Source organism: Camelus dromedarius, chromosome 27 (genome assembly GCF_036321535.1).
Source record: "Camelus dromedarius isolate mCamDro1 chromosome 27, mCamDro1.pat, whole genome shotgun sequence".
Lineage (NCBI taxonomy): Eukaryota > Metazoa > Chordata > Mammalia > Artiodactyla > Camelidae > Camelus > Camelus dromedarius.
Genome location: NC_087462.1, coordinates 16,734,469 through 16,762,131, shown reverse-complemented (window position 1 = coordinate 16,762,131; position 27,663 = coordinate 16,734,469). Strand labels below are relative to the sequence as shown.

At 45.5% G+C, this 27,663-nt stretch overlaps 1 protein-coding gene across 4 annotated transcripts in view; it reads right to left on the bottom strand.

Moving 5' to 3' along the window:
• Positions 1 to 27,663, bottom strand: part of TENM2 (teneurin transmembrane protein 2) — a 1,175,656-nt gene that overhangs the window by 336,682 nt on the left and 811,311 nt on the right. For all 4 annotated transcript variants that reach the window (XM_064480080.1, XM_031437753.2, XM_064480081.1 and 1 more), the window contains one exon: positions 18,859 to 19,068. In XM_064480080.1, coding sequence (XP_064336150.1) covers positions 18,859 to 19,068 — 210 coding nt within the window. The remainder of the gene's footprint in view (positions 1 to 18,858; positions 19,069 to 27,663) is intronic.

Genomic DNA, 27,663 nt, shown 5'->3' with positions numbered 1-27,663 from the left:
TCGTCCGTCACCCATTAGATCTCACCTTGCTTAGGGGTTGATCCGGTACTTGAATGACCGTCCCACTACGTGGTTTTAAAAGCCCTTGAAAATGTCTCCCTTCTTTATCTCATTAACCAACGTCTCCTCCCCCCTAACACGTTCTTAAAATGCCACGTATAAAAAACTTCTTCTGTTTCCTGTGGCAAAGGAAAGGAAGAGAATTGCTAGCAACGGAGCATATGCTGAGGTAATTTAAGGGTTGTGAAAAGCCAAAAGGAAAAGATAACCAGCCCCCAGAAACCCTGCAAAGCTAAAGAGTTTGTTCCTTTTTAAAGAAGTCTAATTGGACACGGCAGGGGTCTTGATCAGTTTGCCTGGTTGTTTTACGAGCAGAGTATTTTTTCTACTACATCGTAGGAAGTTAAAACGAGCACTCGACTTCCCTGAAACTGCTTTTCTGTCACATCCATCATTCAACCTTGAACTATCATATGACCAGTTCTGGGGGAGGAGGGCCCGGGGAAATGGATGTCTAACCTCTGAGCCAGAGGTCTGTGGGGAGTTTTTATGACCTGCCAACTCTTTGGCCTGAGTGGCCCCTGAGTTACTTTCCTGTTTTGAATTCCTCTTGTGATTGTTCCAGTCGGTGAGCTGTGAGGAGCCAACTGTTCAGGAGGCGTGTCGATGAAAAAGAAGAAACCCAGCCAAGGGGGGATGCTGCAGCCCTGCCCGCCCTCCAGGGACACCTCAGAGTGAGCGTCAGGTGGAACGAGGGAGCCGGGATGCGGGTTCTGAGTTCCATGGGGGGAGAGCGCTCGACGCCACTGTCCACGTGGGGCGTCATTACAATTCATAAACAGTAGTGATCACTCGCCTGCCTGCTTCTCACTGCGCATTTTTCCCCCAACACATTATCTTCAAGTCTAATGACCCCTGTGTTCTAAATGGTGAAGCCAACACAGAGAAGTTAATTAAAGAACTCGCCCAAGGAAACAACAGTCCAAGCGGAAAAGGGTATGAGGCAGAGACTTCGGAGTTCTTACAAGAGGGATTTTCAGAACAGTGATGGAGGCCAAATAAGGGTGTGGGGCTCCCATCTTTTCCTCTGCCGAGGAAATACTTCTCAAGTGCTTTTTCCAGCCTTGACCTCGGAAGCATAATCAGTTTGGAAAATGAAATCACCTCCACCCCTAAGTAGCTGCACATTGGATTTTGGGTGGCACATGCCCACCCAGGTAACCTCTTTCCCTGCGATCTCTGCTTCGGTTCTGCCCCCCTACAATAGGGCAGGGTGCCCCGCCCTATCGGTGCTTCACCTTGGGAAGGAAAGCCACGCCTTTGTAGAGGCCCCTCTGAAGCTTGGTTGCACTACAACATGGCGATGTTTCTTAGATCAACCTAATATGATCCAAATTATTCAAAACATGCAATTCTGAGCCTGATGATGAGCTGGGTGTGTATCTTCCCTTCATTTATAAAGAAATGTAGTTGGCTTATATCAATGTACATGCTCTATTTCTTCCGCTCTGGGAAATGGCTTTTCACATTTGCTGTTGTTCCTGAAATTAGGGCTTTGCTTTTAACACGCACATTTAAAGGAGCATTTCTTATGTCTGCCCATGAAATGCTGTAATTAAGTCCACAGTGTGCTTATCATTCAACATCTTCATCCATTCCGGAATGGGGCCCATTGATTTATTTCTACTGCAAGCCCCTTTCACAAAGGACTTAAGGCATTTTACAACAAAATACAATGAAATATAAAGAGATTTTACTCAGTACAGGAAGTTCCCTCTCTGTAAAAGTCAAATTTTTCCTCTGTAAAAGTCGAATTTTTCCAAAACAGGCTAGAGTAAAATCAAACCCTACAAATCTCTGGGTGGTTTTCAAAGAGGGATCTGCTCTTGGGCTGCTAGGAGGACGTGGGCCAGCAGCATCTCAGAGCTGCAGAAGTCATCGGTGTCACACAGCACGCTGGAGGGAAGCCGCGGGAGCTGGCTCCGGTGTGACGATGGCCCTTCAAACCCAGGCAATGCCCAGCCCCTGTCACACGATGGACAGACTGTGTGTATTGAATGAAAATGTGCTGACAGTCTGAGTACTGACACTGAACCCAGAGGTGAGTCGATCTTCGACACTGTAAACTCCCATATCAAAAATGACAACAACAAAACACTTGAGCTGGAATTCCTCTCCATCTAGCTGCCTTAGCAGTGATCTTGGCCAACCAGCACACAACTCAGCTACGCTATAAAGATATTTGGCCCAGGCTCCTTCAAGCTCACCTAACCTTTCATGACCCATAGAAGCTTTCCTTCCTTTTAACTGTATATACTTGTTGATAAGTTCACCGAGAAATCCACAGCGACTGTGCAAAGGAACCAAAGAACTCGTCCATGAGCGCTTATAATCTTGCTTGGTCAAAAAATTAAAGTCATCACTGGGAGTACAGGAAGAGAGTAGTTGAAATGTAGTTGAAAAAGCTGCTAGTAGCTTAGGGGAAATTAAGAGAAATCAGTCGTGAGGGTAAAAAGCGTATTTGGGGGGATGGTCTAAGCCCAAGATGTATGAATTCAATGAGTTCAGTGTGTTAAAACAAATCAATAGTCTGAAACACATATGCATGGGTCTTCATGTGACAAAAAGATAAGAAAACACACCATGACTTAATACATGTGACGAGGCAGACAAAGTCCTATGAAACAGACTTTGGTGGTGGAATGTGTGAGATTGTTAGAGACTAAATACTGTCCATTTTTAAGTCATGTGAGTTTTTGGAGGCTCAAATGTCTTATCTAAGTGGGGATAATCATATGTTATATTCACCTCATTACCTGGTAGTAATGGGGGTTTTAAATAGGTAATGCACATGGCAGTGTTTTCTAAAGGGAAAAATGGTACATCAACAGGGAAGTTATTAACAATGACAATGGTGGTGTGACCATCACCACCACCACCATCATCATCATCTACACCACCATCATCACCACCACCATCATCATCTACACCACCATCATCACCACCACCATCATCATCATCATCTGCACCACCATCATCACCACCACCATCATCATCATCATCTACACCATCATCACCACCACCATCATCGATGCCCACAAGCTACACAAGTTGGGTAACTGGGACCCCAAGTTCAAACACCTACAGATGCCAGGCCCATCACAGAAAGGAGTAAATGGACAACGCCTGCCCCACCTAAAATGGGCAGCCTCTACTTGACTCGATATTTGTGGCCGTGTTGTAGTGCAGGCAGGTAATGCTAGATTTGTTATTCCAAGAAAGACAGCATTATGAATGTTCATGTAAAACATTCTTTTTTTTTTTTTTTCCATAACGACATTCGAAAAACACCAGCAAGGACAAATCCCATAGGTTTGCAAGCTCACATGTCCAAGGGCCAGATGCTGGCAACCTCTGAAATAATGTATACAAACTTGTTCTTTGAAATAGAAAGTTTCAAAGATATGTTATGTTAAATAATAATCATGACTTATATTTATGTAATATCATCATCATATCGGTATCATCATTACCGTCCCCATCCCCAACCCCATCAATCTAGAAAGGAGCAACGGTTTTAGTTTCCTATCTTTGGGAAGGAAAAATGGTTTTCTGTGCTTTTGAAGACAGAGAACAGACTTGGCAACCCAAGACATCCCTAGAAGTGGACTAAATGTGTTGTGTCTCGTTCTGATTCTTTTCCTAGAATTGTGACATTTGGAAGTGGGAAGAGACCTTTCAAAATATAAGGCCCCAATTTCCCAACCCTACAGAATTAAAAACAGAGGGTCCAAGAGGAGAAGTGACTGCTTGGGTGCCATGCTGATTTTTCGGTAGAATTAAGACTCAGACCCTGCTTCTCTGGTCCCCCACTGTCTCCAGGGCTCTTTTCTTCTTCGCTATGATTTTCTTTCTTTGTTTCACAGATTCTTTTTATCTTCTGAACCCTTTCAGCAATCCGAGATCAATAAAGAGAGGCAGAAAAGGCCAAGTCTGCCCGGCGTAATAAGACTTTTCCCCTTTCCCAGGAAATTATTTTCACAACCCATTTTTCCATCTGTTATATTCTAACCAGTTCTCAGTCTTCAAGAGAAGGTGCACGGGTCAGCAAAAGAAACAGAAAACCAGCATCCTAATATTTAAATGGCTGGCGTCCCATCCTACCTCTTCCCATTTTTTAAAAGCAAATTGCTTGACGCGAGTGAGAGGAACGTGAGAAGAACCCACAGAGAAATAGGGCCGAGGTCACAGCCTGGTAAAATCACTGCTTCTGTACGGCAGCAACAAAATCGCTGACAGAAATGTATCACCCACCACTGCTACTGCAGAAAAAGTAACATGTAAAGCAATGTCTTGAGCAGGCAGAGTCAAAGTGGGGTGGGTAATGGCGAGGCGCCCCAGGGAGCTGGGAAAGGTCACTGAGATGAAAATAACCTTGGGAACTTGGAAAGAGTGCTCCATTACCGTAGACTGGAAGGAAACGCGGCATCCAATCAGATGGAACGGATTGAAATGTGACTCCAGTCAAGTGTGAATGCCACCAAATGCATTGTGCAACTATTTGGGGGACCTGGCATGAAGGAGTATGAGCCCTGTGCCCGCCCCGCAGTCCACGGTTGGACATCGGCAACAAATGAAAAGCTGGGATTTGTAAGGTCCTAATTTGCACACGTGCATCTCTGTAAATCCTGGGTGAGCGGTGGGGAAAATGTGATAAAGATAAATGAGGGGTCTTTCTGCGCGGGGGCACTGACGGTTCTGCTGAGGTGTTAAAAAGAGGCTACACCATCAGCCTGGCTCTTTTTTAAAGGGAAGGGATGCAAAGTCTGCCTTTGGAGAGCGGAGGAGGGAAAGAAAAAGGCCGATTGATCACTCCCTTTACTGTTAGCTCCCTATGGTTGAGTGTTCACTGATAGAATTGGTTCAACTCCAGGATGCTGTCTTAGAAATAATGATTGTTTTCCACTAAAATACAGCTCTAGCAGAAAACATTAATTTAAGGGATAACCCTCTAAATGCTGCAGTATCAAAAAATACATGTGCCCTCTCATCTTTGAATTTTACAAGCACCAGAAAGGAATATGGATAATAAGCAACAGGAATCATAGAACAAAAAGATGTGATAGAAAATGACAAAAGAGAGGGCTGAGCGCCTGGGAGGAATCAGGGGAAAGGCTGGGACCAGAACTTGAAGGCACCACACAAGATAGTTTTTCTATACTTCACTAGTTTAGTCTGATTCTAGGGTTTAAATATTAATTGTATTGATTTTCTTCGCTTGCTTCTGGCTTTCTTTGTCACCCACACTGCACCACTTCATCCACCAGAAATGCCTTCTTAATTCTTTACCTCTCCTACAACAGGATGAGGACAAGAGCCCATGAGCCAGGGTCTGCCCCCACGACTTTCTTGGACCATTATTTGGAAATCGGAAACACACTCTGCACATCCTTCTTCCATCCTTTGACTTCATTTCTGTTTGTTTATTGGCCTAATATTTATTAAGTGTCTGTTCTGGGCTGGGCACTGTGCTAGGTAAATGCAGAGCATCAAATGGGACACAAGGAGATAGGGTTCTTGTCTCCAAGGGGCTTAAATCCAACGTTGAAAGCAGTCAGATGGTGAGCTCAGTAACAGAGAAGGCACGGGGAAATATGGAAGGGAGATGAACCCAGATCAGGGAGACCAGAAGGCCTTCTGGGAGAAGGAACACCACAAGCAAGGACCCAAAAGCGTGAGCACGCCGTATTCAGGAACTACGGACAGAGTGGGGTGAATGGTGAGAGGTGGGGATGGGGACATGCCTAGGAGCCTCGTGCGACGGGCTATAAGGTATAGGCTATATCCAGGGATCAAGGGAGTCCCACCAAAGAGCTTTAAGCAGCAGAGAGACTTGTTCAGATATGCATTTTATGGAAACTGCTACCTGAACTGTGAAAAAGAATTAGATGACAGAAACTAAAAGCAAGAAGAATCAGTTAAAACCAATTAGATCTCCAGGACAAAGATAATAGTAACATGAGCCAAAGTAAGTAGTTGCAGGGACATACAAATATTTAAGGGTCAAATTTGATAGGGTTTGGCAACTTATTCTAGGCAGAACTGAGTAAGAGGAAGGGTGGCTCCTAGGTTTCTGGCTTGAGTGACTGATCGGATGACATGAGGAACACCAGAGACAAATCACGTGGAAAGAATATGTTTGGGGTTGAATGCACTGATTTTTGTGTGTGTGTGCATTTCATTTCAGAGCTGTTGTACCTGAATTGCCTACTGGACATCCTAGTGGAAAAATCCAGGAATACCCACCTGAGTGGAAATACCCAGATGTACTGGGTGGAAGATCTGACTTGGAGAAATGGACACCAGGGCCATAAACTCATAGTAATTTTAGTTATGAGCCTAGATGGTCACCCGCGAGAGAGTGCATAGAAAGTAAAGGAAAGAGAGCCTGGGTTAACAGATACCCTGACTTTTAAGGGGTAAGCAGAGAAGGGGGCATCAACAGGAAGACAGGAGAATCCAGCAACAAAGGAATGGGAATGAGAAAAATGTGGAACCATAGATGCCACAGGAAATGTCATTTCAAGGAGGAAGAGTGAAGGAGGGAAATAGACGCTATGATGAGAAATGTTTATTAAATTTAGCAGATACAGGGTTATTTGTGAATGTAGTAAAAGCAGTTACTAAGTAAGGAAAAATAATAGGTTGCAGAGTGTGTGGGAAGTGAGAAAGCAGAGAGAGAGGCTACGCAACTCTTTCAAGAAATTTCTCAAGGAGAGGAGTAATTCCCCACATACTTAAATCCTGTTGGCAAGGATCCTCCGGAGAAGACGAAGGTGGGACCAGTGAGGATCTAGAACACAGGCAGAGAGAGGGAACGGGGTTGATGCTTCTTTCAACATCACAGAAGCCACACAGGAGGCTTGGAGCTCTACTCTCACACCCAGCATCTCATAGCTCTGTCCTGCCGTGTGTGGGGTTGGATGCTGCTGTGGGTTGAACTCATTGTGTCCCTCCAAAAGATACACTGAAGTCTTAAGCCCTGGTACCTATCAAAATGACCTTATTTGGAAAGACAGTCTTTGCAGGTGTAACTAAAATGAGGTTATACTGGGTTAGGGTGAGCTTTACATCCAAGTGCTGGTATCCTTAAAAAGGGACAGAAATTCGGGGGACCCAGGGACTTCGGGACATACAGGGAGAAGACGGCCATGTGAAGATGGAGGCAGAGAATGAGTCACACTACAACCAAAAAATGCCAAGGATTTCCAGCAACCACCGCCAGTGAGGAGACACAAGGAAAGACTGTTGCCTAGAAACTTCAGAAGGAACGTGGACCAGCAAGTACCTTTATTTTGAACTTCTAGCATCTAGAACTCTAAGAGAGTACATCTCTGTTGTTATAAATTTCCCAGTTTGTGGTGCCTTGTAACAGTCACCCTAGGAAACTTAAAAAGATGCTAAGGCCACGCATTCCCCAAGGCTAGTCCTCCAGATTGTGACTGGTCACCAAAAACTTATCAAAAGGGGTAACTATCTCTAAGGTACCATCAACTCAGGAGAGCAGCTACGGAAAAGGATGAAGAGAGAAATATTCCTTAGGTCCAGGGAAGACAACAGATTGGACGAACATGCGTCTCTTCTCATCATGCCCCAGGGTGGCTTTTCTGTTCTTCCTAACATTGATCAGGCTCATGTCCGCAATCATAGATGGTCTCGGATCTAAAAACGTTACAGCGACCTTCAGTCAACAGGCCCGGGTCAGAAGACCTTACTGGGGATGTATCCACCCTTTTTTGTTGCCCCAATCTACCACCGTCCTTTTAAAGCTAAACCAAATAAGGATGCCTTAGCTCATCTCAACTGCTACCAAGCGCTAAATGACATGAAAACACCAAAGAAGTGACCCTTGTCTTAAAGTGGTGACAGTTTCATGTTGACACAAGTGACTCATATGCATGAAATATCCAAGAGAATATTACAAATCAGAATGTAATGCGGTGCTAATTTGAATAAGGCAGACCGTAAGACCATTGTGCCTTTCTGACTCTGGTTGAAGTTGGGCTGAGTGGGGAAAGCTTTGAGGGAAAAGATGGGACCTGTGCTTGGACGGAGACTGGGTTAAGAGTTGCTAGGATATCTTCTCTGTCTCATGCCATCCTAAGCCTGGGATTTTTCAGCAAGGCTTGGGGCTGGGTTGGGGTAAAGCTCTAAAACCCTAACAACTCCATACAGACAAATCTACAGATCTGATGAAAATGCTCCAGTGCCCAACCGTTCAAGGGCACACCGCCTGGTATCACCTCAAAGACATAGCCTCTAACTTATACACATTTGTTGAATGAAAATATAACTGATAGTATCTACCGGCTGCCATTTTGCAGTTCCAACATTGTATTAAGTGTTTTACATAACCCATCTCTTGTGCTTTCTTTTTAATTTCTGCCCCCCTTTTTGTTGAAAGAAAAAATGCACATAGTTCAAAGAATCAAATTGTTGTACAATGTTTGCTTCAAAAATAGCAATCCTTTTCCATCATCACCAGTTTCTTCTTTCCCAGAGGCAACTGCTTTTACTTTTTTTTTTTTTTTTTTTTTTTTTTGCGCTGATGATTTTGGTATTCATCTCCAGGTCTATAAATAACATGCTTTGAGGCTATTTCTTGCATTTTCAATTTTAGGCATTATCTGGTAACTTCTCACTAGAAAGATGCAGATCTCGGCTTTTTCCTCTACCTGCCCTGTCTACATAGGTACTTCTCCATCTGTCTCTTCATCATGTAATGCTTCCATCATTATTTAATGTTTAGGTGCTGAGCCATGTAGGAAATAACTGTTTTTTTAATTTCTTGAACATATTTTTTTTTTTTGGAGCTATCTTTTAAAAATTTACTCAAATTTTTATCTACGTGTCATGCTAGAGATGGAGTTCTTTGGGTCAAATTCTTGTTGTTCTACTTTTTCGCTATGTATCCTTGGGCAAGTTACTTAACCTTTCTGTGCCAGTTTTCCCATCTGTGAAACAGAACAATCACACCAACCCACAGCAGGATGGCGTCGACGTCCTCCCGCCACAACACGACCAGGAACATACTGTGGTCAAAGTTGGGCTTATTAACTCACTGCAAGGAGGGAGAAGATACACAGTGGGGCGCCATGCGGTGCTTCCACAGAAGGATGCTGGAAAGGGCTGTGTTCGGCGGTTTTTAGGGAGGACCTAAGGAAGATCCACTCTGCATTTGGTGCTGTCAGACAGAGGAGATGATACGATGATCTCAGGATATTTTATCTATAGGAAGGGCTGACTGGAAGAGGCTAACACCGCAATTGGTAAACAATGAACAGTCCCTCATTTTAGCCTGGAGAGGGGGGCATTTTGCATTTTTGTGTTTGGGATAGTGACCGTCTTTCTGCCTGTGTGCAGACAAGATCATACAGTGGTCCTGCTTTCACTGTATCTCACGACAGACTGGCCGTGATGAATGCTGGTGTTCTGTAGGATCAGTAAGGTTCAAGAGGAGAGCCCCATGACCTGGCCGGGAACGCCAGGCCAGCTCCTGACCGCCCCTGCGCCTAGATGGCAGCATCAGGGCTGTCCTCACTGGGAAGGAGGATTCAATGAGCCGCCATCTGTAAAAACCATTCGCACAATGGCTGCCAGAGAGTAAGCCCTTAAAAGTGTTTGTTATGACACTGAAAGCACAGGCCACAAAAGGAAAAATAGGTAAGTTGGACAACGTCAAAATTAAAACGTTTGCATAACAAGGGACGCTCGAGAGAGTGCAAAGGCAGCCTCCAGGATGCCAGAAAATATTTGCAAATTGCATTTCGAATGTGATTGGTATCCAGAGTGAGGCACACCTCAGAGATACGGTGGGTTCAGTTCCAGACCACCAAAATAAGGCTAAAATTGCAGTAAAGCCAGCCACGTGACTTCTTTTTGTTTTCCGGTGCATTAAAGTCATGGTTATGCTACACTGTTGTCTATGAATAGTACTATATCTAAAAAATAATGTACAAACCCAATTAAAAATACTTCATTGCTAAAACATGCTATCATTTGAGCTTTAACAAGTCAAAGTACTAACAGCAAAGATCACTGATCAGAGATGACCATATCAAATATAATAATAATGAAAAACTCCCAAGTATTGCAAGAATTACAACATGTGACACAGAGTCGCGAAGTGAAGAGATGCTGTTGGAAAAATGGCACCAACAGACTAGCTTGATGCAGGGTTGCTGCAAACCTTCAATCTGTAAAAAACATCATATTCTGTGAAGTGAGTAGAGCACAGCACAATAGGATGAGACATGCATATACATAAAAAAAACAAACTACAACTCAACGACAACCAGACTACCTGATTAAAAAGCGGGCGAAGAATCTGAATACACATTTCTCCAAAGAAGGTGTACAAATGGCCGATAAGTGCGCGAAAAGATGCTCAACATCACCGATCATTAGGTAAATGCAAATCAAAACCACTTCACATGCATTATGATGGCCATTATTAAAAAAAAACACAGAAGATAACAAGTGTCAGCAGGATGGAGAGAAATTGTAACCCTTGTGTGTTGCTGGTGGGGATGGAAAGTGGTGTGGCCACTGTGGAAAATGGACTGGCACGTCCTTAAAAAATTAAACATAGAATTACTCTATGATTCACGGACTTCACGTGTGGGTATTGACCCAGCAGAAGCCATCGCAGGCACTCAAACAGATTGGTACCCTCATGTCTGTTGCAGCATTAGTCACAATAGCCCAAAGGTGGCAACGAGCCCAGTGTCTGGTGACTGATGAATGAACACATACAACGTGCTATGTTGATGCAGAAGAATGTTATTTGGGCTTACACAAAGGGAGGAACTTCTGACGCCGGCCACAGCGTGGATGAATCTTGTTGTTACACAAAGTGAAGTAAGCCGGTCACAAAAAAGACATACCTCGTGTGACTCCACTTACAGGAGGTAAGTCGTCAACTTCGCAGAATGGTGGTTGCAAGGAAGGGAGCGGGGGGAACGGGGAGTTCGTGTTTAATGGGTGGAGAGTTTGTGGTGGGGAACAGGAGAATGTTCTGGAGATGGACGGTGGCCACAGGTGAACAACAATGTGCAAGTATTTTATGCCAGAGAATGGTACACTTAAAAATGGTAAAGATATTACATTTCCTGTTACTTACATTTCACCACAGCGTATTTGCTCAAGTGAAAAAATGAATAATACCGAACCTAACCTCTGTCCCATCGAAATCTCCTTTTAGCAGATTTAGACGCATCAGAATGTCCTTTAATATTCGTAACAACTTTGGGAGTTGTAGACTTTTATCACTGTTTTACAGATTTTAAAAAACTTGAGGCATAGATTAAGTCAGTCACCCACGATGACAGTGTTGGAAAGTGGCTGAGCTATGAGTTGAATCCAGGTAGCACAGCCTTCAGATTCTGTGCTTTTAAGAATACAGTCATTCTTAATTATTATTTTTGGGAGGAGGTCTAAGAGATTTACCAGGGGCTTGGGCTATAACTTCCATTGGAACTGCCCATTGGTAAAAGAAATCTACCTCTTTATTCAATAGAGCACTGAGGCATATCTAGTAAGGGACCACAGTTTTAAATGGTTATTTAGTATTATGCAAGAAGCTAGGTAGAGTTAAATGTGGTCTTTAAGAAAAATTGGGAGAAGCTGAAGTTCTGGGTAAAAATGTTTAGGGCAGGGAACTGTTAAGATGTCACATATAAGCTCCTGGGACACCTTGTTATGTACCATGAAGCCGGGGACAGAGATGGAGAGGCAGAATGTACACAGTGCTTATCGACCTTGGGAATTCGGTCAATAGCAAGATTATTTGCTGAAAAGGAACATTTCAGTGCCATATGTCACTTTCATGCTGTGTGTCTCCAAGGGCATCACCTGTCCATCGTGCCTGTGTGCTCATTTGTGCCGTGGGGCAGAAGAGCGGTCCCTACCCTAGCTGGGCTGGAAATTGCTGAAGCTCCGAACTACCTGTGTGCGTGTGTGTGTGTGTTACAAGAAGGCACAAAGGAAAAGAAGAAAAGGTCCGACCTCTATCTAGCAATGTCAAGAGGGTCCCCTGCAGACTACCACCTCCCAATTCTTAGGGTGGAAGACTGTGTTGAGGAGGCTGAGGTGAGGCTCGCCGGGAGCCCGGGTCAGAGCTGGACGCACTGTGCTTCCTCTGCTGGCTGGGACTGACAACAGCATTTTCAACCAAGTGTCGTAAGACCCCAAACCACGCTTCTCAACTTCTGCAGGGAAACTGTAAGGGGCTGCTTTGTGCGACTGCGTAGGTCTCAGCTTTGTCAACAGCCCAGAGGGTGGAGTGAGACCCACACTGTGCAGGAAGAGGGGACGGGGGTGTGGTCTGTAAACACAGGGAGAGTCTGGCCCAGCTGGATGCCAGGAACTTACACACAGAGGATGTGAGAGCAAGAATGGGCGCTCAGAGAGCTTTTTGGCCGACGACCAACATTGACAGGTAGGGAAACTGAGGCACAGGATTGATGACTACAGATCATGCTGTGAATCAGGGACAGAGTATAGAAAACCTACTTGTTTCAGTTGTGCTTCAGAGCTTTCCCGTTACGTTCATCCTTCCCAAACTTGCTGGACTGCAGGAATCGTGTGGAGGGAAGACTGAAAGCATGGCTCTTGAGCTCCTCCTGAAATGACTGACCCAGAATCTTCAGGGAGAACGTTGGGGGACACGTGTGTTTGCCAAGCAGAGGAGGTGAAGAGGAATTTGTGATGCTCCCATCAGTTTTTTTCCACCTTTTTCAAAATTGTAACTCACACCCCTTAACGCAACACTTTGTCTTGTGTATCTTGGTAAGCCATGCTAATACCTTGCGGGTTAACATTTAACGGGGAGGTGGGGAGAAAAGTCTCTGGATTTAGGAAGGTTGGGTTTGAAACCCAGGCCTTTCATTTCCCAGCTTTGTGACTTTGGGCCAGTTACTTAACTTATTTGTGCCACGGTTTTCTCATCAATAAAATGGGTATGATGGTAATCACTGCTGCACAGGGATGTGGTGGATGTTAAAGCAAAGTGCATGAAGTAAGGAATATAAAGTGCTTAGCGTAATAGCTATGACCTCAGGCTGAGAGCCAGACCCCCCTGTGGCTCTGCATTCAGGGCAAGAGTGGGGGCTGAGCCTTGAGATGACAGCAAGGGCTTGGGCTGCGCTCCTGGTGCACCAGGAACCCCTCTGGAGGAGACGCAGCCAAACCACTGCCTGGCACCAGAAAGGGGTTATGGGGAGCTCTGAACACCTCACCTCGACATCCAAGCTGATGGGGAAGAACAGCGAACCAAGCAGCTTATGCACAAAACCAATCCAATGTGGGAAAGGGAATGACATTTGGACTTGATTTGCTGACCCTCAGATCAAGAGCAAAGAATGAGATCTCTCCCAGGTAGGTACAGCCTCCGTGGGCTGTGGCTCCCGCACCCCCCACCGCCGGGCTCCCCCTGGGTCCTTTATATTGGCTTTGCCACCCCTTGCCATGATGTCTAAAAAGTGCTTTTTCAAAACCTTCTCATTTAAAGATGAACTGCAAAGTTCTAGAGTATCTAAAAACAGACAAAACAAAGCAAAACATAGGTAGATTGAGTATGTTTTGCAAAGTAAGTATATGCCCCCGAGCTGGGACAGACTAACCTGCCTTCCTTCCCCATCTTTTTTATTCATGTATGATGAAAAGTAGTCCATTTAGCAATTACAGAAACCATTAATTAATTCATTTATTCAATAAATACTTTTTGAGCATCTACTCTGGATCTGACACCTGGAATCCTGCAGTGAAGATTCCTGCAGGAGAAAGTGAAGCTGAGAGGACAAAGAATAGCCTGGAAAGAACAGACTAAAGTTACAACGTGGCACCTCAGGAGAGGTGGGAGAGACAGCCTCACAGTGTCCAGTGACTTTGAAAAGAAAATGAGTTCGTGTTATCAGCCCAGTACCATCATCAATGTGCATAATAATTGCTGTGAGCTATTCAGGAAATCCTACGCTAAATTAAATTACACTGGGCATAATCTGTTTAGGGAGGCAACAAAATCTATAACATATTAGAGGAAAAACCCTTCCCCAAACCTAAAGTACATAAAGGGAAGGCATTTCATTAACTTAAAAAAAGTTCTGTGCACAGGTCCCCACCTCCCTGCTTCTTCCGCCTCCCAAATCCGGCCCATGGATGGTGGGAGGGGGCCCGTGACTGAGGCTGTCTCAGCGCAGTGCCTTAGTCTTTGCCACAGAATATCAATTCTAACCTCTCAACAGCTGTCAAGGCAAATTTGCAACAAAGAACACCTGCTGTTCAGGTTGTGGGTGGAGATGATAACCTCAAGGTTAGCGAATTCCCATCAACATGTAGTTATGGGCAGTGATATTTAAGGTCTGTTGTCTATGAGACAATTGACATGATCCTTTATAGAACTAAGGTTTACCTATGGATCAAGTCAAGTTTGCCCTTGGGCTGTGCAATTTTTGGACATTAGTAGAACTGCTTTTTAACCAAAAATGTTTCCCATGACTTTCGTGGAGGGAGGTTCTCAGAAATTTTGACAGGATATTCTTTAGCATGTGCATTACAGCAAGTTACAGAGAATCAGTCATGCAGAAGGCACACACTGCTTTCTTTAAGAGAAGTTGATTTCTGGCTTCCCTATAAGGAATCACAGAATTTCCCTGAAGCAGTCCATTGATTTGTTTTCATCTCATGGATGTTGTGTATCTTGGTCTTTCTCTTTTTGCTTTGGCTTCTAGGAAGCTCAGAATTAAGTTTTCTGTCCGTCTTAAATAATGGAATAGGACTTTATGTACATGAGCCAGTATGTGTGCTTTTCCTCCTAGATTTTTCCTTTACCCTTACTGTGTCATCTAATGATAGCTGTCCAGTTCTTTTAAGAAATTGTTATAAGCTGTCACAAATTACAGGGAAGATGTAAGAAAAGGAATGAATGAAGAGACAGCTGAATGAATGAATGAATGAATGAATGAATGAATGAATGAAGCTTTTTGCTTTATGATGCCAGATAAAGAAGGCAATTCTTAAATAAGCTAGGCAACTGAACTCTTGAACCCTCTAGGGAACCAGAGGCTTGCTGATTTTGATGTACTATGTTCTTTAGAACTGACCAAGGCATTGCTTTTTAAATATGGGCTGGGCACCTTCAATGTGCTTAGTTAATAACTGAGACTCTCTAACAGGGACAGCTCCTTTGCCTCGCAGAACCTAGGACCGACAGAAAGGGTCCTTGGTTACATTTCTCCTTAATCGTTTGACGTTACAAATGAGTCTTCTAAACCCTCTTATTTAGACTTTCAAGAAAACTAAAACTCTACCTTTCTCAACCTTTTATAGAGGAGAAGGTAAGCCAATGCTTTTAGATTATAATGTGGATGACCACATGTTTTCTGACTCACATGCCCATAGCAAACTGCAAACCCCATTACGATTTGGAAGTTAGTCTTATTCTTCCACCTGCGGGAGCCTCCATTATGTTGCCACCGGGATCCAGATTTTTTTTTTCCCCAAGTGAGTTATTTCAGAGGATTTGAAATGATGCTGCTGTATACAAGAAACATCTCTGGAGCTGACCCGCCCTGGTAGAAGGTGAGAAAACAGGATGAGCCACTTGCCGGAGCACGGCTCTCTGGAAGAACATGGTTGAGGGGAAGGGAAATGCTACTCTGCTGAGCATCCCTCTAGCTGTACCTGGGTATCTGCACGACTGGCATAGATTGAAGGTTAGAGCAATCTGGCCCCAAGGATGCCAAGGTTTTAGAACCATCCACTAAAGAATGCACTGCAGTCATAGAAAATAATGACAGGGAAGCCGTAAAGGCGAAGTTTTGTTGTTGCTTTGAGGAGGGTTTTCATGTTGTCAAAAACGTTTCAGTTGTGTAGTTTGACGTCCAGTTTGTCTCTTCAGAGTAGAGGCTCCTTCAGCAGGAAATGAGTGCAGTGATTTTCTTAACGGAGGGCTTTACTAATGTCAAGTCATAACAGCAACCACGAGAGGACAGTGGGAAATAAGGCTTTACTGTCACATAGGGGCTGAATGTGTTGGAAGGGGTTTTATTTCACCTGAGAAAGAGACAAAGACCAAACTAGTGCCAGATCTGCAAAGCACAAGGTCATTGCCAGGAGACTGACTTAAACAAACAAACAAACAAATCTGTGTTATTAACCAGCTACACGGAACACAACACAATCAATCACGTGGTTGCTTTGTCTGTGGCTTGACACCTACCGAAAAATACCAGCCCCTTTCAGAAAACTCAATCCAGGATACCCAGGAACAGCTCTACATTTTGCATCTTCTGTGTCAAACTCTATTTTCAAGCCTTTATGTCAAATTTAAATTCACGGCAACTGCATTCAGATCTTGATAGAATCCCCAATTTGCCCTGGACCCCACATCCATCCCATAGCACGCACACACACACAAACACACGTACGTGAGCACACACATATTCGAATTAGATTTGTGCTCATGTCAGTGCTAAGCCAGAGCCAAGAATTTTCAATGGCTGCCCGTTGGCCAGATCTTTAACCAGTTCTCAGAGAAGCAACCCCCCCCCCCCCCGAAAACAAGGATATTGCACGTGTGGGTCCTCACCTCTCAGGGGAAGAGATTTTATCAGCATAGCTCTTACATGGGATGAAAATGGACCCTCAACTCTTCCGTGGTATTTCTCCCTGTTACTGAAGCTTCAGTTGCTATCAGTCTTAAGTGAGCTGAACAAATTGGCGTAAGTGATGAAAAACGGCTAAGTCTGACTCTGAGCACCCACATCTGTTGTGTCCACCCAAATGAGGTCTCGATTAGGCAGAAAATCAACAGAAATACCCTATCAACAACTTACCATCTCATACAACATCCAAAAGAAAAAAGAAATCACTTGCGACGTTACCACTAAGAAAACATTCTAGCCAGCCCTGAGATACGAACTGACCTCTTTCATGGAAATCATCTCGGCTCGGGTATACATCTATGCATAAAAGGATATAGTTTTTAAAAGCTCATTTTCTTGCTAATAATTGTCTGTTTTTAAAAAGCTATCAGCAGGTGCACCTCATTTCAAAAGCCTCTTGTCCTTTATAATACGATATTCATCACGATTACATAGTATGAAATAAAAAGCAGCAAAACATAAGCGAGGATCGTTCAATTAAAGGCAACATAATCTCTGCAGGAAAAAAAAAAAGGTTCTGTAGCTAAAATCAGGCTCCGATGAAAGAAAAAAGGGAATATATTTCCACATATTTTTAATTATATAGAATTTCCTCAAACATGATTTTTCATAATATATTCCATTAAGTTAACATCATATTTGAAAGAAAGAGCATTTTCCGATTTCATTTTAAGCCTGATTTTGAGCAATTACAGTGTCATTGTTCCGCGGTAGAAAGGTTGAATTCATTTACTGTGTGGTTATGCTGGTTATGATTGATGTCTCTTCTCCAAATGATAAACCAATCACCCCAATGATGTAATGTCATTTTAAGAGTGCCATAATCACATTTCTCTCAAACTAGAAGCTCTGATGAGTTCTAATAAAGATTTATGGTAGATTAAAGGCCTTCATAATATCAACAATGGATTGCTCATTTGATGAGAGATTTGATTAGGTAATTTTTTTTTTTGGAAAAAGAATATGAGTTTACTAAATATATTAGGCCTGGCTTTGAAGAAGGGCATAGGCCATCAGAAGTAGCAGTCCATCGTTCCAGCTCCGGAATGAATCATCTTAAACGTATTTAGGAAGTCCTTTCCAATTGTAGAGGCTGGGGCCGTTGGTGGCATACACTCACGGATGGAGCCAAACCACCATCTCATCAAGGAATGCTCTCGGCATGGAAAGCGCCGGGTTGCTTTTGATAGGATATGCTAATGGACACCACGAGTGGCCAAAAGACAACTCCAAGGCCTTCGGGTCGGGAGCGATTAATTTTCGCAAACGTCTCTCCTTGGGCCACGGGTACTTAACCATAGAGATGGAACCATCTTGTGTTCGTATGTTTTATGAATACATCGCCAACAGCAGGAAGTCGAAGTAAGGTAGAGTGAGGGCTGGGCCTGGGGCAATCCCATCTAAGACTGAGAGATTTGTAGCCGAGGCAGCTGCCACAAAATCCTCAGAAGAGGGATGGAATTTCCTCAAACGTGATTCGCTCTGCGAATGTGAAAACCGCCGTGAGAACTAGAGATTTGGAGGCCGTGTTTATCCCGGTTCCACGTGATCAGCTTGTTACATCCAAGTGAATGGGGATGAGTAGAGGGTTAGAGGAGAGGTCACCCCCACCCCCAAACACTTTGGACTTGGCAAGACATTCAGTATTCATGTCAAGGGAACACATTTGAATTGCAAAATCATCTAAACAAGCGAGGAAGGAAAAGTCAGAAGCCAACCATCCAAAAAACAAGAGATCTGCGATGCACACAAATCGAACACGCGAGGGTATCCAGGGAGCCACGGCTCGGACCAGAACTGCCGTCATACAAAGTGCAGTACTCCTTCGTCCCTCTGCACTTCACCTCGGAGACCTGCATGCTCTCACGTGCAGCAGTGGGCAAATTCCTTCCACTGAAGGGGCCCCAAACCCTGTTCAGATAAGCAAAACCTCTTTGGGAACCATGACCTTCCACGAATGTATCCCGGAACTCCAGTGCCACAGAACGACCAACGCCCTCGGCCTCGGTGCTTCCCACAGCACCTTCTCCCCAGCCCTGGTTTCCGAGTTGTCATTTTGCAGGAGACTCCAGAACATTACACACACACACACACACACCCCACCACACACATGCAGACGCCACAGGTTCCTTACCACTGCTGGAGGCTTGCTGGGGCCCTGAGCATGCTCTGAGCAGGTATGAATTGGGGGAGAATTCCTCATCAGGGTTGGTGTCCATGATTTGATGGGAGGTGTTGCTGTCTAGCAATGGCATCTGGCAGCTAACTGGTGGAGGATTATGAGAGCTAGGCAGCTGAGCAGATGGGAGGAGGCTAGACGAGGATGTAGGTGGGATGGGACGACCTGGGAAAGAGGACAGAGGGGTCAGAGGTCAGCAATGAGTGTCATGAGAGCATCCAGAGAAAGTTACATTGAAACCACTTCACAATACAAATATGCAAAAAAAAAAAAAAAAACCCAGAAATGCTCCAGATGTGTTTTTTCAAGTGGTTTGCTGTTTCTCCAAATGTCCAAATTCATACAACAGTTGTTACGTATTTCAGAAAAATGGGCATGCGCGGAAGTATCCACCCACACAGCTGAAACGGACGCAGTCAGGACAACACCCACTTCTTTCCGTCTCTCCTACAACGGTCCTCATCAAACTGTCCGTCATCGCTCACTGGACCGTCTCCTCGCTGCTCTCCCTGCTTCCACTCTTGCCACACACCCATCTAGTCCCCGTCGTCCCCCTCCCTTCTCTACAGCAGCCAGAACGCTATTTTAATGATAGAAATTAGGTCATGTCACTCTCCTGCTTGGCCCCACGGCCGGTAGAGACCTGAAGCCCTTATGGTGCCCGGCAAGCCTTGCCCACTCTGGCGCCAGGTGCCTCTCTCACGTCCCCTCTGCTAGTGGCTCTGCCCACTCTCCCCGTGGCTCCTTGCTCTCCAGCCAACATGCCCATCCTTATTTCTGCTGCTTGCACCTGCCACACCACTCCGTCTTCAGACGCTCTGCACCTCCTGCCCCATCTACCTTAGAACGTTCTCCCCCATCTGCCGCCTCGCTGATATTCACAAGCCTGCTTCTGTTCTTCATTCAAGCCTTTGCTGCCTTCCTCCTGAAAACTGCCCACCCACCTGCCCTGCCCTGTTAGCCCGTTTAAATTGCTTCGTAGCCCCTAGGACTATCTCAAGGTGGACACGTGTCTATTTTACTCATCCTGGGAGCCTCAATATCTCCCTGACAAATAGCTCCTGTTGAATGACTCAACCACTAAACCAGGTAGACCAAAACCAAATGAACTAGTCTGGGACAGAAATGGAGGAGAGGCAGAAAGGGCGACATATTTGCATCTCCAAGAACTGGCCCGTGCCACCACCCTCTCCACCATGAGTGTTTTTTCTGGACATCACAGGAGGAATTCCCTCAAAGACAAGGACAGCCACATGAGGCCATGGGGAGGGCAGCCAGCCTGGCAGGAGGTGGGCAGCGACTTGGAGCTGGCCTTGGAGCAAAAGTTCTCCTCCCACACAGAAGGCAGCTGCAACCTCTCTTTTCCCGTGGCAGGGAGCTCCTGGCAGCCGAATTGCTGAGTGCAGATAACTGGCGTGTGTGCTTTCACCCGACTCGCTCTTATATCTCGGGGTTCTTGCCATTGCTTGCCTGCTGGTTTGTTCATTTGGGAAGCTCAGAAAAATGAGCCAAGAGAAGCAACCCGGGGGATGTGCCCTAAATCCATCGGGGGGTGTGGAGGGAAGGGTAAGGTATTCAGAAAGCAAACTCAAGAATCAGGTTAGAGTTTCAACTTAGGCAAAAAGTGCCCGAGGTACAAGAAATCCGTTTTTCCCGCTTTTAGACGTAGTACGTGTCTGGAGGCATTTTCTGGCACCTCAAACGGAGATCAGTATTTGTCATCGCTTTTATCACTGTATTTGCTGAGCAATTCTCCAGTGCATTAAATGCTACTGATAGATCATTTCGGTCCAATAAAATGTCTGAGTGCCTCCTAAATGCACCCTGCTAGACACTGAGGACACTAAAAGAAGCAAGACTTCATCCCTGCCCTCAGAGAGCCCGCAGTCCAGCCGGGGAGGCGGACAGCACAGTGCGCCATTTCAGTACCGCGTGGTGAAGAGCAGGACGGCAGCACCCAGGACGCGGTTCTGCGGGGGCCCCAGGACAGGGACGCCTGGCTCAGCCTGGCCAGGCAGAGGCAGGGCTGGAGGGCCAGACAAGGATTCCTGAGAAAGGCGATGCCTGATCGATCTTTGAAAGAAGAGGAAAGGGACTCTCGGTGAGAGGAAGCCCGAGGGAAGATCGGTGGGGTGGGTGAGGGTGGGCGTGGCAGAAAGAGACAGGAGATAAGGTGTCCTTGAAGCTGAAATGTTAGGGGCTGCTGCCCAAGGTCACAGGTAAAGACGAGTCATCCTCGACACAGAGCAGTGGATGAATGGAGCTTGATCTGAAAAACACAGTTCATTCTTTAAAACGTCGGGAGCCACGTAAGGCACAATATTCTTGCCGGATGCTCTAGCAGTGCTAGACTGACTGCTTCAGAGTGTCATCAGCATCAGCGCTCACACCTAATCCATACCTTCTCCCCTAAGTCCTCCTCTAATGACAACACTGTCATCCCTCTGACTGTTCTAACTGCTCACGTTTTTGCACGATGACTCACTGCCGCTCACAGTGCCAGTCACTGCACGTACGTTATCTCATTGAGCTCTGAAAACAATCCTATGAGGTTAGAATGCTTATAATCCCCATTTTGTTTTAGATGAGGAAACTGAGGCACGGAGAAGGAGGAAGGCATAGCTAGCAAGTGACAGAGGACTGGTTGGTCTATTCCCAAATCCACCCTCTCACTAGTCTGCCTGGTGTTTGCTCAAACAGCACGGTAGCAAAATAGGAAAAAGGAGACAGACGAGGGAGGGGTGATGACAGGAAATCACGTTTCCAGCCCCCCCATCTCCCAACCCCAAGGCACTTTCCACATTTCAGACAGGAAACGTTTCTCTGAATAACCAGTGTCGGAAGCTATCACCCGGCAGAGTTCAAAGCTTTTCTGGTAATTTTTTCAGGAAGTTCAAAGTGGCTCCTTCGGAGCCATGTGACCCTCCGCCTTCTTCAAGGCTCCCGCACCCGGAGGTGTCCTGACCAGGGCACTCTGAAGCCGGCGCTGACGTCCACTTAGCAGCGAGGCTCTGCTAGGGGCAGATCGTAACTCGCCACCACCGGGCTCGGACGTCTGTATGACTGACGCATATCTGAAACTGCATGTTGAAGAGCAAGGATGTCTGGGAGGCAATTTTAAAATTCCTTTGAGTGACGGAGGTGGCACTGAAGTTCAGGTGCAACTTTCCAGGAGCCTGATATGATAGTTGCTGTGAAATCATTCTTTACGTGAATTTTCTGAAATTTTGTTTAGCGTGAATTCATTTCCTATCATACAGACAGAACGGCTTTTTAATTTGTCCAAACACAGACAATGGAAGAGCAGTCCTAGCACGGTGAAGGCACTGGGGGTTACTCCGGTGCATCAGGATGCACGTCATAGAACTGTCTGAATCCTGTGACTTCCGCGTCCCCTTTAACTCTCTGCCTTGGTAGGTGGGTCCTTAAACCCTGCTGGCTGGTTTCTACCGTTACTCAGGAAATGTCTCGGTCCCTAGACCTGCCCCCAATCAGATTGTACACTGTTCTCCATTTGCTATGTCATTTGCTAATTTTGTTCACTTATGCTACATTTTTCCCCCTGACTATTCCAACTGACAGAGACCATCTGTACAGACACAGACAGGTTCCAAAGTACAGGGGAGAAAGCTGGAAGTGGTACAGGCTCACTTCACAGACCATGATTTCTTACTGAAATCCTTCGTGTGGGATGGGCATGGAACAAGGGGCTAAGCACTTTTACCTCGTTCCTGCTCTACGCACTACAGAGGCCCCCTAACTATTTTTGAAGTTCCATTTTGAAGGGGCATAGAGTCCCTGGCAAATATACAGAAAACTGGGTTTAAATGATCTGTTACAAGCAAGAGGAAACACGCAAAGGCAGCAATATGTCATTCAGTAAACTCATACACTCTCGTATATGTGTGGGGGTGTGTGTGTGTGTTTTCCAAGATCCCCGTGTAAATCAAAGTCTCACTAATTATCTGTGTGACTGGATTCCCCTTGACCTTAAAAATGGGGCCTAATTCAAATTTTGCAAATTTATCTGTTTCCAAACGAGTAAGATTTCATGATGGTTCCAACTCATGAAATTTTTCTGATTGAAAGACCTATAACCAGACAAAGTCGTTCCATCAAAGCCGATCTGATCGATCGGTAGTGGCTGTTTGGAATGTTGTGTTAAGAAGGATTCTGAGGACTCCCTCCCTGGGTTCAGTGGGAAACAGCAATATTACCAATGAGAAATCGCGGACAAGGAGTTGGGGAAACGCAGCAGATGCGGAGAGTGTATTTGCCATCCGTGCTCCAGGCTTTCATTCAGCATCTGCTTCAGCCACACCTGAAGACTTCATCCTCCACTCTCTGTGGTTTAGGTCACATTGCTTTAACTCCGATTGTCTCCATAACAGCTCTGTTTCTCTCCTTACACTGATTTGGATCCAGATTTGGTTCTCCCACCCAAGGTTAAAGGGCTACAATCTCCTCTCTATCCCCAAAGCAGTAAATATGGTCCATGAGATCGCTGCTCTGCCCAACCGTGGTTAATATACCCACTAATTTATGACAGAGGGCTTGCTGCCGATCAATTCCCCAAATTCACTTACAACAAATCCCTTTTTCATTCAAAAGATTAATGGCAAGCTGGTATTAAAATATTCCGTGTAGACAAGGAATAACTGACCTGTGCACTGATGTGGGGGGAGGGGTCACGGTATTTGGTGGAGCAGAGAGACATGGCTGGGAGACAGTCAAAACAGAACTAAACAAACAAATCATTAGGAATAATTATGTACAAAATAATAATTAAGTGGCCTCATTATCAATTATATATGTGATCTTGCTTTGTGCTGAGAACTGAGTTAAGTATTTTACACGCAATTTTCTCTCTCAACAGTCACAGTTTTTCTCTGAACAAAGTCTTATTACCATCCCTGCCGACAGGTAAAGAAACAGAGGCTTGGATGCACTAACTTTTCTGACGCTGCACTGTCAGCAAGTAGCAGAGCCAGCTGGGATTTGAACCCAGGCATTCTGACTCCAAAACCCAAGCCTAGAAGGGTCCATTCTACTCTTTCCTCCATTAGAGAAGAATGATTGCTAAAAAATGAACAAGGTGTGAACCCCAAACTCACTGGTCCTCTTCGGGAAGGCACCATGGAGGTCCCCCTAGGGGAGGTCATTAACCATGGGCAGAAACAAGGCTCCTGCTGGACACAGCCACCGTGATCGCTCACACACAATAAATGATTTGTAAAGAGAGAAGGCGATCCTTAAGTCAGAAATGAGAAATCCGCTGTGGCTTTGTAGGTTCAAGGACTTAATCAAAATAGAGCTTTTGTGCTAATGTTGAGAATGGCAAAAGGACTGTGTTAACAGAAGTGAAACAGTTGGTTAGAGAATTTGAGCGATTGTCCTAATGACATTTTCTAATCCTTGCTGTTTATTCAGAGGCCGGACTAAATTATCCATGTTTTCCCCAAATGTCTGGGCTTTGCGATGCTCCCCCTTTGTAAGGCGTGAAAAGTGAGGCATGTGAGTATGTATGTAAATAAAAATAATTTCAGGACCTGAGATACTGCCCTCCGTTTGTTTGTGCTTGATGGATATTTGAGGAGTATGGTCCCACCTTCTCTCGAGTTCCGGGAAAAAATCATTCAGGAAAGTGCACCCCATCTTCCAGGCTCTGCGTAGTTCCACACGTGGAGCTCGCAGAGGGCTGTGTGATGGGCATTCTTCATCAAGGAACGATGGGCTCAGTGAGGCACTGGGACAGGGCCGCCATGGCCACCACCAGGTACGGCGCTGGTACCCTCACAAGAACCCTAACCTGACTCCCCCCCTCCAACTGAAGGAATGTGGATGAAGCCACTGCACGTCTATTCAGCCTATTTTACGTGCTAAGTACCAGGCTCGGGGACATTATGCACCTCCTTCCACAATGATCACAACACCAGTGTCTAGAGACTCAGGGATGTTAATAACACATCCAAGGGGCAGAACCGACATCTGAACTTCAGTTTGCATTTTGCCAAAACTGCGACGGGCTCTTCCTAAACCTGGAGTTGGCTCATGCTCAAATTCACCTATGAACTGGCTTCATCCTTCAACCCGTCCCATTCTCATTCTCTACTGTGTCCCAGATGAAACCCTGGATTCCAATGGGTGTGATCACCTAGCAGTCTTTTGCAAATTTGTTTTTTCTGCCTTCTTGCCCGTAGCATTCCCGTCTGCAGTATTCCTGTCTCTGTCCTGTGCAATCTGGCTTTAGTTTCTTGGCCTACCTGCTTCTACCTGCCCTCAGAAGCCCAAGAGGGGAACGGAGAGGACACAGACCTGGGAACCAGGCTGACAGCTCTGCCACTTTCTGTGTGAGTCTCAGCAACTAACGTCACCTCTCTGGGCCTCTTTGATGACACTGACAATGACTAACATTGACTTCACATGCTGCTGGGAAGATGGGAGATGATAATGCACGTAAGGCTGTGTCTGACACACAGTAGGCACACGGGACCAGACGGAGCTAAGAAACCTGGCAGCTTACTGGCTCCAGTTGGTTCCCGAGCACCTACTGTGTGTGCATGGCTGTGTTGACAGTGATGGGGTCTGTCATTCTTTCCTCTCGGGGCTGAGTCTGGGAGACGGTGAGGCTGGAACAATGCAGCTGTCTTGCCACTCAAGGGGAGAGGCTGTCTGAGAAAGGGGGCAGCAGGGAGGAAAGTGAGGTGCGAGATGCAGGGAGAGGCATTCTGGATGGCATTGTTAGGGTACCTGGATCCAGCCAGGCCTGAAGCAATACTTCCACTGAACTCCTCAATATATGAACCGATTTATTCTCCATTCACCCCTCTGTTTGTTTTCTCCTTAAGCCAGACTGAGTTGGTTATCGTCACTCAGAACAAAAAGCATCCTGCCTGAAACTGATTACCAAGCTAAAGTGAGGCAATACCTTGGCCAATGCCAGGCAGTTATCTAACGGAAGACGTAGAACAGATTTCAGGGCAGAAGATCTCTGCAATCATGAAATGTTCATGTCCTACAAGCCGACTCCTTCCTGTTAAATCATAAGAAACTGACCACGTGGGGTCCCAGAGAAACCATTTATGGTGGGAGGTATCTAGTCCATTTATAAGACTATTATGGGCATCAAAGAGTGGGAGAGATGCAGGCAAAGGGCTGTCTACTTGTAGCCAACCAAGCATGCGATACAGCAGCTTTCTGTCCTTGGCACTGGAGAGACGCCCATATTACCTACTCGCTGGGCTGGGCCTTACATATAATGCATTGATCTTGGGGTGGGGTGAGAGACCCACCGAAGACTCCATGTCTTGCCTGCATCTTAAGTTTTAAAAACAACAGAGACAGAAGGTTTAATCCTAATTATAGAATGCAAAATAACGTCAATGAACATCGCATCTTAAAGTTAAAATATAGGCATGCATGTGTACGTATATATGTATTTTTTTATATCATATTATGTATTTACATTCCCTGCTTCTATTTTGTGCTGATGGTAGGCTAGATCAGTCGTTCTTAACCAGGGGGCGATTTTGCTCCCCACCCCGCCGCCGGGGACACTGGGGACGGTCTGCAGACATTTTGCTTGTCACAATTCAGTGGAGTGGGGATGGGGAAGGGAGAGAATGCTGTTGGCCTCTAGTGAGAGACCCCAGAGATGCTGTGAAACATCCTTACAATGCACAGGGTGGTCTCCCACAACAAAGAATTTCCAGCCCGAAAGGCCAACAGTGCCAAGGTTGAGAAAGCCTGGGTCACCATGTGTGATGGCTCAGATGAATATATTTAATGTTACATGTTCAATTTTTAAGGAGCTCTTCCCCTCCCCTCCAACTATTAAGAACTGGGTAGGTACTAGAAGTGAAAAATGTGATTTAGTCAGCTCTTCCCGCTCGCCCAAGGAAACTTCAAGCAAATTGTAATTGGGGAATCTAAGTGAGAGAGAGAGGAAAGTCTCTCCAAGCAAGTGCCACTTGTCACTTAGGGACATTATAGGTGGTCTCTCTCCAGAAGTGGGGGAGACCTGTTTGTCAAGAGAGAGCCAGGCTGCCTTTACAGACGCAGGAGACTCCGGGGAGAGTGGTCCAAGTCGGGGGTAAGTTACTGAATCTCGCCTAAGGAATTTGCACGATGACCTCTCATGTCTTCTCAGTGAGGCAGTATCCGCCTAACGGGGTTTGCTCTACTCCGTATCAGCCCGCTTAAAGTTTGTATTTTTACAGCCGAAGACCTAATTGCCCTCTTCACTCACACTTCACTGAACTCGCTAAAGCCCAGTTAAGCATTTTCTCGAAAACAAATCGTTTTCCGTTGGCCCTGGCAAAACGGCCCCGACTTCACGCAGGCTAGCGCACCTCGTTTACTGGCGGAGCGGCAGCCTGCTGGACGCGCCCCAGTTAAAGGGCCTCCTTCAGGAGCTCAAGCATGAACCGCTTTCACAGTTTAGGGCTCCATGCTTTTGAGTGTCATTCCTAGATCTCACTAACAACTTGCATGTTTATATATCACATCGTCCTGGCAGCAGTGCACGTTGGAAGGTGTCAAAGATAGATCAGGCTCTCGATGGAGGGTGGCGTTGATTTTTGAAGCCATATGATTTCTACAATTTTTGTTTAATGCCAGCCCTTTCGTATTCATGAGGTGAAATGCAGTGAATCCGCACAACTTCCCGCTGGAGGACACAGATCTCTTTCACCTGGGGTGACAACTCTTTCCCCAAAGGTAATGGATCCTTAAATACCTTCTGACCAGAAATCCCTTCTT